Source organism: Camponotus vicinus, unplaced genomic scaffold (genome assembly GCF_025532165.1).
Source record: "Camponotus vicinus isolate PSW18456_S1 unplaced genomic scaffold, iyCamVici1.0 SCAF_14, whole genome shotgun sequence".
Classification (NCBI taxonomy): domain Eukaryota; kingdom Metazoa; phylum Arthropoda; class Insecta; order Hymenoptera; family Formicidae; genus Camponotus; species Camponotus vicinus.
Genome location: NW_028141950.1, coordinates 996,391 through 1,007,941, shown reverse-complemented (window position 1 = coordinate 1,007,941; position 11,551 = coordinate 996,391). Strand labels below are relative to the sequence as shown.

Sequence of the window (11,551 nt, the reverse complement as noted above, 5' to 3'; positions counted from 1 at the left end):
GCGGTGATCCGTGAATTGTAAGAAATCACGAGTTATATGTGAATTTATGATTAACAAGTTTCCAAAGTACATTTCGCGGAAATGTAAAAATATAAGCAGCTTCCTTTCTCAAGATATAAAATAATTTTAATAACAAATCATTTTATTTTATGCTCGCATCCTGTCCGAGAAAGTTACGTAAACAAAATAGGAAAAATAGTCTGGAAGGAATTTAAAATTTTATATTTAAAGAATATTGAAAACATTAAATATTAAAAACATGATTTGAGAGAAGAATAATGAAAGGTTTACAAAATAGAAAAATGTTATATATTATTAAAAACTCGAATCAACTAATTAGTATTATTTGTGTTAGTGATAGTTAATCGATAATGTTAGTGATAGTTAATCGATAATGAAAATCAAGATTGCATATTTCAAGACACGTAATGAATAAGTGATAATTATCAGATATATGTCAAGAGTTCTCAATCTAATTCAAAATTTCAACCAGCCAACGATCACACACATACACACACACAGCCGCAAGATTGACAGAAATTTGCTACATTGATATACTTCATTTCAATGCCATAATTAAAGATTTTCGGAACATCCAGCTGATATAAACTCATCATTGAAATTGAGTATCGCGAAGCGTCTTCTGATCAAAACTGCTTGTCCGCAACCTAAAGAAACTCCTGTACCAATGTGTGAACACCAGTCTAAAACTTTATCGAAACATCGATTGACAAATCGACATCATCGTCATCTTATCAGGAATATGTTTGTACCGATCAAAATTGATTTGAAATTCATCATTCAAGGAAACTCGTCGGCAGACAAGAGACAAGATGATGTACAAGATGAATTCTATTGTACAAAACAGCGTTTCTTTTAAAGCTTCTAATATTTGCGACATCCAAGACGACGCTTGCGTGAACATTTATGCACACTTTACACATCTTGCATTTTATCTGAAACATAAGAGAGATTCTTTATTAGCGCCCGTAAAAAAGAGCATTTGGTAGAAATCGCGGTAGATTAGAATTTCCACGTGAACTGTAACGTGAACAACCGGCCCTTGTGTGTTTTTTTTTTTCGTAGCTAACGCTCACACCCTTCCAGGTCTCACCGCCACGGCCTGAAGCAGCGAGGCAGCATCAATCACGGACAATCGGGGCATCAATCAGTCGACGGGACGGCACGGGAGGCTCAAGATCGACGGGTGCAGCCGGAAACAAGCGTCAAGCGGAAGCCAGCTGTCCAGCGAGGAACCGAAACATGGACGAATAAATGGACAAATAACAAGTATCTTCAGGGCGATCTCGCGTTCCTCGATGATCGGGGAAGATCATCGGAGATCAAGAGCGACGATCGCGCAATTCTTCGATTCACTCACATCTCAAGCTACATTACTCGCATAATTATATTTATTAAATTTACATTACACTATGGGGAATTTGTTGAACTTTTATCGCGTTTCTTAAAACGTTTTTCGCATTTATATGTTGCACAAGAAGCGAAAACAGGCTTTCACGTGTCTACCCGGCCAGCCTGAGAGAATTCATTGATTTACCTAGCACATTTGGGAATACACTTTCGAACGAAGCATCTTCGTCGAAGCGTACAGAGTTCCGCGAATTCATCGAGAACGAATCTTCCGATATCGACCTCGAAAAACTAAAGCATCAATTTTTCTGCACCGGGCCCAATCATTCTCCGTCTCAAGAAAGTTTATTCCAATCACATCTCGGACGGACAATCATCGGACATCAATCGTCGATCATTAACGACGCGACAATTGGCAAAATTCAGAGAAATTCAGGAATTATCTGGCTGACAAAGGCTGCACCTGTTATTCTCAAACCGAAGAACAAAAACACTTTCCAAGCACCGAAATTAAAATCACATGAATGAATCTTCAAAAATAGCAAGACTTGGAAACGCGTTCTACATTTTTTCACTGTGTTGCTTCGAAAAACAACAAAGATACAAAATACTAACCGTCTACAGACTTTTCTGAAATTTGCGGAAAAGAAAATGATTCATGTATAAAATAAGTTTATAAGTGAAAGGAGATTAAATCTGCTCCTTTTTTCAGAAATTATTGAAAAAATCAGCAAAAAACAGCATGTGCACCAAGCGACTCACTTCAGGATTACTTTGCAGTTACCTCAAATGAGAAAAAAGCACTAACAAACATTGATATATTATAGCATGCTCTGTATTGTTTCGCATCATGCGAAATTTTGAATTCTGCTTTGCTCGAAATTGGATCCAAAAAGGACAAAACGTATCTCTCTCTTTCCTCGAAAGCATCACGGTATGGACGGAATCGGTTCCTCCAACTTCAACTCTAGCAACTCTACATTGTCACATGCAAGTGCAAGTCTCGCATCAGGAATAATTTTGCAGAACGTTATTAAACTACGGTCGCAGCACAGGCCGCGCCTTTAAAAATCGATTTACAGCAAAGATTCATCTCGCAAGAAAAAAACGTTTCACTTCCCGCAACAATCTTTTTACGCGCTGCAATATCTCTCTCTCACACTCGACGATCAAAGAAGCATTGATTTCAAATCTATTCACAGGACGATATTTATTTGAACGTATAGCGCTTTTACGTGCAACAGTTTCGCAAGACTCTATTTTGATTATTTCACGGTTCAAAGAGAAGACGAACACGTCTACGACATACGATTAAGGCTTCAGAGCAGATCAAAAGCAAAATGCAAAATCAGAATGCCGTAAATTATATCGTGCAGCCAAAACAGCTCTGCACGAAACTAAACTACACCGAAAAACGATCCTCCAAAGTTCAATTTGGCTGGAAGATTAATTGATGGCTCTCGATCGAAATTCGTAAGTTATTTCGGATCGACGAGTCAATGCACTGTCAATTCTTGAGATTAACATTTTTGGGTTTGATTCATGATTACCGAAGAACAATAGCAGCGCTCAAAACAAATAGTCTCAAAAATAAAGACAAGCAAATTCATAAAACAAAATCAGGGAAGTGTGCAGAAAGAATAAAACATTCGCAAAACGGATGTTGTTTCCGAAATCATTTAAATCATTCAGCTAATCGAGCTAATTTACGATGCTCGTTATATCGTTTTCTTTTCTGGATTACATTACGCAAAACAGTACACGCGGAGTCCTTTTTGGTCCAAAAAGATACAGGGATACTTTGAAAACAGCTGGAAATTGCCAACAAACTTGGCCAAGAAACTTTTATCATCATGTCGAAAGCAAACAATAATAATTTTTTGCACGCGGCTCTGTAGCGGCATAAATTAATTAATTAAGTTCTAATCCAAAATTGCGTTCAATTCAACGATCAAAATCCAAACATGAAACTACGCAACAAAAAACACGAGGGAACAAGAAACCATACACTCGGAACAAACTCTCATCAACACGGCTCTCAAAAAGCTACAAAATCGATGTCAATCGATGTACGAAAAGATTCAAATCTATATGATAAGATTCAAATCTAAATGAAGATTACAAAAAACTGAATTTCCATCAAAAAGCATTGCACTTCATGATTCGATGCAAATCTCAGGACAAAAATCGCTCGAACTTTTCCGACTGTGCAACAATCCTCAACAAACTCTGATCCTTAAAATCTTATCTAATCGAACAACTATTATTGGTTTTTTTCATTAGGCAAGAGGAGTTCTACAATTAATGAAGAAATCAAGGATAAGCAATACGATAAATTGCTTCTTCGAAATCCATCGGAAAGATTACCTTGGGAAAACAAAACTGCATGGAAGGGAATACATGGAAATCAAGAAATCAAATTATTATTGCAACGAGGGATTCACTCATGCAAATCACGGACAACATGTGGACGTCGTGGGATCATCGACAAAAAGTAATATATTTTGTTCTAATTTCGTATTCTAGATTATATAATTTAGTTTTTTTAATTATAATATATCGATTATTCTTCGATGTTAACTATAAGTGAAAATTAAATTCAACATCACCGAAAAAATCAATTTTGTCTTTTAGACACTTATAATACGCGTTTAATTATTTACTTATTAAATTATTATAGGTTTTATTTATTTATTTTTTTACTTTGCTTTTAATTCGTTAATTTTTGTTTCGCTGATCTACGTGAAATTGTCGACGATATTAGAATCTTTCTCTAGTTTTTCTTTGCCAGATATTCATATATACAAATTATACTTCCCATTTATACCTTTATCACGTTTATTGTATGCTGACATAAAGTTTCGCATATTACAATATATATGTATATATGTGAATTCAATTATAACCAAATCAGAGTTTTGAAAACTTTATCATTTTGACGGATTGGAAGACATTTTCTGCAGAAAATCTCAGTAAAAAAATATACGAAACAGTATAGTTTTACGAAATCATAGAAATTGTGCCAGTAAAATCTCTGCAAATATATATTATTAATATACATAATAGCTTGGCATAATGTTACTGGCAACAAACTCTCTGATCATCTTAAAAATGATAGAGTTTTATATGTCAAAACGCATTAAAGTTTTATAAAATTACGAAATTGTTATAACTTTAAATTCTTGTACTTATCTTCCCGTCCCCTTTGTTATTATACATGTCATGTGTCTTGTTGAGTATTTAATATATTATTTATTTATTATAATTTTACCGCGATGATTTCACGTCTGATTTGCTCTATCTATTTTTTTAGTTTTTATTTTCATTTTTTTCTTATTTTTTATTTTCAATATATTGATTTATTTTTTATCCATAACAAAAAAAGAGAATGAAAAACTTAAAAAAAAAAGAAAAGAAATAAAGTAAATATGTGAAGCATGATACGTTCTACGAAACAATATGTTCAATAGACATATGCTTCGAAAAATAATTTCATCTATATAATATGTACTGATTGAAATAGATATTTGAGATTGTTGAAGAGATACACAAACAAGGATTTAATTATTTATAATTATACGAAGATGCTGTAAGGATGATAGAGAGTTTGTTTCGCAAAATTGTAAAAACTACAGCTAAAAATGTATTGTAAAATGTAATTACTGTTTTGCGAGACCAACCATTCCTTTCAAGATCTGCGTATTTCAATCTCTGCGCAATTGAATACATTCTCAAATCTCTTGTGCTTCGAGTCTGCTAATCAGTATTCCGATAATCAGAAAATAACATGTGCATAAGTAAACAAAAATCTACATCTCGCGATTTTTCTCGCGTCATCAGTAAATATTTGACGTAGAACGTGGATTGCTTAACACATTCATATGAAATTTAACGTATTATTAATCGTATTAATACATAATCGTATCATGAAATATTTAGATATAGTTTTTAATTTCGTTCTGATATGCTCAGAGACATATCAGAAACATATGAATGATGACCTCCGGTAATTAATGATAAGTAATTATCACAGAACGCTTCAAAAAAGCGTTGTGAGATAAGGCCCTGTCAATTGCAAATCTTTATTCTAGTTCATAAAGTATTTCTTTCATTATTTTTCAATAAAATATTACAAATATTTGTCTCGTTTGCGAGAAAATTTTTTTTGCCAATATATTCACTGTAACGTTACATTACTCATTTAAAGAAGTAACGAATTGGATATTTTTAATTTAGTTGATAGAGCTTCATCTCATCTCGTAGACTTGTATTCCTTAAGTTATTAATTTTCATAAAGAATATAATATTAAAATTAGGATAGGTAAATTTTATACAATAATCCGTAAGTATTTGTTCACATATAGTAAGAGCAGAGAAACCTCTGTCAATTAAAGAATTATATTATATAACAGTTTAATATAACAGTTATATAACAGTTTAACATTAACTGCTCCTTACATAGAATCAGGAATTTTTCGTGACATAGTTTTAAGATTTAGGATAAACGCGTATATCTATATAATGTATTGTTGCAGTAACGAAATCATTATCAACTCGATATCGAATTGAAAATTTACAGCAAGAATGATTTGTACTTTGCCAACAGTAACGATTAGAATTAAATTCTCAGCTGTGTGAAACAATGCAATTCGAATGAAGGTGTTCAAGGTACATTTCGAAGGAAAAAGACGCGCTTTATATAATTCGCAAAAGAATTATCCGTATACATAAACGTATTATGCTGCTTTTGAATGCTTCTCGAATGTTGCTTACCTGAATGTTACTGTTTCTGTTGTTTTTACGTTTGTGTTTGAAATCTACGCCTTTTGGTCAGCCCCAACATACACGGTACACGTCCCAAGATTCTCCCATTGTTCACGTTGAATTTCTATTTGGCGCATTGTTACTGTTATAATAAGCCGTCGAAATGTTATACGTATAAAGACTTGATTGTTACATTTTTCATTTCCCTTTGAAAATATGCCTATATTTAAATCTATTACTTTATTGGATGTTTTCCGTTATATCGAAATTTCGGACATTATCACATTGTCAAAAAATTATATTTAACGCTGTTGATCCTTTGTTAATTGTGTACTGTTGATACTTTGTTCGTGTTGTATAGATTATTGTCATTTCACGTATCTGCATAATTACTGTCGAATATTTTATATTCGGAGATCCATCAATTCTCTCACATCTTCAAACATGATACCTTCGTTAAATTTGAATATATTTTCTATGATATTTTATGTTTAATGTTAGCAAGAATCATCAATATTCATAATGAATCAACTTGTAGAAATTTGAATTTTCATTTACCATCATAAAATTTCAATATGGAAAACATTTTACATTACATGACATTATTTAAAGATAAGCAGATATTCTAAGATGCACAAAATTTATAAATAACACATAATTTATAAATTTAAATTAAAAGAAGTTGAAATTTTTCAAATCCATCTAAATTCTCATCACGCATCTCAATGTCATCGTTGTTGTTAAAAATGCATACAAGTTAAAGTATATTCTGCATCTTGCGTTAAATCTTGGTCAGTTGAAGTTATTAGTTTTTGTCCATCTTAAACAAATTATTATAATCGTTACTTACAATTTTCGTTATCCCAATGCCCTTTTTGTTTATCCTACCCATTTGTTCAATCCTTATTACTATTATCTTTATTGCTATTTTCTATTTAGATTTTATTACGAGAGCATTACATTTCCAGATTGCTTTATTATTGTTAACGGCAGGACGATTAATCAAATCAATTCCAATTGGGCAATTAATAATCATTACGCTTATATTTCTTTTCTGGCATATAAATTTTATTTGCGCGACTTGCTCGATGAATTTATGAAAACGGTTTCTAAGCATGGTAAAAAAAAAATATTTTCCGGAACCGGGTATGCACTTGAAAATTTTTTGAATAAATAATAATAAATTTGAATAAATGTTTATAAATCTGCACCTAGAATGTTAAACTCATCAAACTCTTATCTTTCTTGAAAGAGAAGAATTCACAAGAATTCATAATGAGAAATAATCAATAATTTCCAGGATATATTTTATATAGATAATAAAAAATTGCATTCAATTTATAAATTCTATAATTAGATTTTTAATCAATCAACGATAATTCTCTTATATGACGCCTACAAATTCCGCGATAAATATTTAATCGTCAAAAATATTTGGCCAGCTATCATAACGCGCGTATAATCGTTGTTGTTAATTAATTTTGTTACCTTTTATATTCTTGATTATTGTTACATGAAATTACGTTTTGTTGTTAAGTTACCATTGATACCTCTGAAATCCCACACCGAGAAGTTGCCTGCCCGTGTTTTTGTTCTTGAAGAATTCGTATTGTCTATTCGAATAGAGAGGCTGTTTTGTTACTGTTAATTAAACTAGCACCAAAAGCAAGCATAATTCGCGCTCTATTTGTCACCGAATTAAGATTAAAGAGCTAAGATTTTAATCGGCGAAATACAAATCGATCGTCAGTTTGATAACGATTACATGTGTCTCTAAATGACATAATATACTAATCAAATCAATTATAGATATCATTTCAGCAGAAATTATGTTGCAAGTTACTATTTAATTTAATTTGCATATTGCTTAATGGTTATCACTGCCTGACTTGCAAAATTTAAAAAAATTTTGGTTTCACCGTGTAGTGCCTTCGATAGATTTTAATCTACGCACATATACATATTTTAATGCATATTTTCTATCATTATATAAAATATACAATAAGAGCTTAGTTTTAATAACTAAGAACATATGTATGTATTCTAAAAAAAGAGTAATGCGCTTATGATATATGTATATAGAATGTATAAGTACATTTAACAAATAAAAATTGTATATATAATATGTAAAATGCATTTTTTAATATCCATATAAGTATCACTTATTATTTTATCATTTAATAATTTTCCCTCATAACAAATACTCATAAATAAAAATCTACAATTAATAATTAATCATTATCGATAATTTGCCAACGACTGCAATTAATTATAAGCAAACTAATTATGAAGACTTGGTTTCTATGAAAAGATGAGTTTTATTCTAGTAAATAATTATATTTTTCTCTACAAAATAGCTAGCAATAATATATATTATGTATATAAATTTTATATTTTCTATAAATTATATATTTATCTACAAATATAAAAAATGTGTATAACATAATTATTGACTTTCACGCAGATAAAATTCGTTATTCTTTATTCGTACTCTAAAAGAGCAAATTACACATAATAAAATCGTGATATTTTTATGCAGTATATGATTAATAACATCGCGAAATCACGAATAATAAATTTCATATCAACAATTATATAATATCGCTCTAAAAATATGATATTTTTCTCTCTCTTGTTATTATTGTAATAATATAATATAGTCTAAATAAGATTAAAAATAGACAATAATATACGTGTTTTATAAAAATTTTCCATCCACTAAATAACGTAAAAGTTATATAAAAAATATTTATAGGAGCTTAATTCATATAATTATATAGGAAAAAATAAAAGAGAAAGATATATGAGTGTCACGACAAATTAAAAAAATTCTAATTATTAAATCGAATAAAGGCCCAAAGACCATCCTTTGCTGAAGTCAAAAAGGCTGAAGCTGCCAACTCCAAGGGTACACGAGTCTTCGGAGAAAGTTCGATACTATATTTTCTTAAAAATGTTGCCAAACACGCTTTCATTTGTAACTGAGCCATTCTCATTCCCACGCAAATTCGCGGACCCTCGCCGAAGGGAAGAAAAGCGAATCTCTCGATGCTATGTTTTCTATCCGGGCCGAATCTGTCGGGATCGAATACTTCGGGATGCTCCCAATATCGAGGATCTGCCTGCAGGCCGTTAACAGGTATCAGAATTTGCATTCCGCGTTCAATGTGACAGGCAATTCCATCGGATCCTCTAAGTTCAGTCTCTTCTGTACAAATCTTGGTCAGAAATCCTAATGCAGGAATGATTCTCTGTGATTCGCTTATAACTTGATCCATATACGTCATATCTTTCAAAGCATCGTAAGTAATCACGCCCTCGTACTTATTGAGCACAGATATTACTTCCTCGCGTAATTTTGCCTGCACATCCGGATTATTAGCTAATTGAAAACCAACGAAGCTCAAAACTGTACTGGAAGTCTCATAACCGTCGATGAAAAATGACGTTGCATGAGACACAAGAACATTTATATCAATTTTATTACCCTCCGTTCGTTCTAAATCAGCCATTAACTGAAGAAAGTCGTTTCTGGGTTTGTCCTCTGTTCTTCTTTGTCCCATAACATCCGTAATTATCGTTCTAAAGTAATGATCGACTTTTTTTGGTAAAAAAGGCATCCTAAAAATTTTGCCCAACAAAGGCAAAAGAAAAACAAGCGTAAAAATAAAGTTGTTCCAACCGGAAGGTTCAAGGAAGGATTTGCCCATCGCGTAGAAAGATTCGTGCTTTTTCTCCTCGTCGAAGGACAATCCGTCCACGCCAAAGCCTGCACTGGAAACAACCTGCGAGGTGAATCTGGCAAATAGATCTTTCAGCTCCAATTCGATCTTTCCGACTTTGCTCAATTTTTTATCAAGGAAATTCTCGAACTGCTCGCACACTTGCTTGACACTCTCGAGCAAAATTTTCAACCGCATGCTGGAGAATGCATAAGTCAAACGCTTCCTGCCAGTTATCCATTTCTCGCCGTATGTAAAAAATGGATTGTTTGCCAGAAGAGGATCCAAGTCGCTATCAATCTTAAAACCATTTTCGTGAAAGTTCACAAAATTGGTTTGCATCACCGTCTTTACTAGCTCCGGTTCAAGAATCATTAATGTCGGTGATGTAAAGTTGTAAATTCCCACCATACTATGACTTCGATTAGCGTTGTAAATCTTGAGACAGCAGTCAGAGAAAGAGGTCTTCATGGTGATGAGGTCCCAGAAGTGACCGACTCCAGGTAAAGCGCCATGCGGACAAGGTATTTTACGCTTTTGCCAATAATTATAATTCTTCGTTAAATAAAAATAGAGAATCCCTAATACTATGAGAATCAAAGATACGAGCACGATAGCCATTGCTTCTTGTAGAAGACGATACTGAACGATCGAGCAATTGATGCGACAAGCCAACTACGACTGACCTCTCTTCTGAGGATATAATCTATCAACAGGCATAAAGTGCACATAGTATCAGCGAATAAACAAGGAGACTGCGCATTATACTGGGTGACAACGCAGTATAATCTTAATGTTATGTAACTTATGTGACATTATATATTACACATTTAAAATGTTATTTAGCATTGTTAAAATCATACTAAAATTATTCTTAATATAGAATATAAATACATCTATTGTTGTCTTCTCCTCATCAATAAAAACCTATTATTGATATTAATCGAAGTTCAATTTAATCAAACTCTGATTTGACTGATTCTGATTAATTTAACTGACAAAATTGTCTACAGAAAAATTTCTAACTATATAATTTTTTGTTTTTCAAATGTGATCCTTATTTCTCATATATAAAATAATAAAAAATCATAATTCTATCCACAATAACAAAAATAATATTAATAAAATGCATTATATTGCATTAATAAAATATGTTATATTACTTAATAGTCGCCGATTAAAATAAAATTAGAGTTTATTTAAAAAAGAAAGAAATGATTCTACAATTATTATTAATTTTCATTAATATTGATATAGCGATATTTCTTTTATGCCCTATATGAGAAGCCACCATAAGTATTTGAATAAGTTAGATAATAGCCAACAAGTGTTGGCTATTATTTAATAAAAAAGCGACCCCTACATTCTATAATACATTACATTGTGTACGACATATTTTACACAAGACAATGATTGTATATTTGATGAACTTTTACATAAGTTATTTTTTTATCGCACATATTATTAATTTACGCATTAACATTATGTTATTGCAATCTACAATGATAACAGAATGTTATCAATCTGTTTTCTTCTTAGATAAAGTTAAGGTCATTTTCTTCAAGAAAATCAAGTGATGCTTCTTCACGTTATAATTATTATTATCTCGATAACAAATCTGCAAGTTGTACCATGTAAGATACACGAGGCGTTTGATAGCAAATTTATATATACAACATGTTTTTCAAAATAAT

The 11,551-nt window shown here is 31.8% G+C and overlaps 1 protein-coding gene across 1 annotated transcript; it reads right to left on the bottom strand.

Annotated features, from left to right (window-relative positions):
• Window positions 1–8,600: 8,600 nt before the first annotated feature.
• On the bottom strand, window positions 8,601–10,542 carry LOC145965803 (cytochrome P450 9e2-like). Its single transcript, XM_083089489.1, has one exon. The coding sequence runs from the start codon at window positions 10,476–10,478 to the stop codon at window positions 8,967–8,969; it is 1,512 nt and encodes a 503-aa protein (XP_082945615.1). The 5' UTR covers window positions 10,479–10,542; the 3' UTR covers window positions 8,601–8,966.
• Window positions 10,543–11,551: the final 1,009 nt, after the last annotated feature.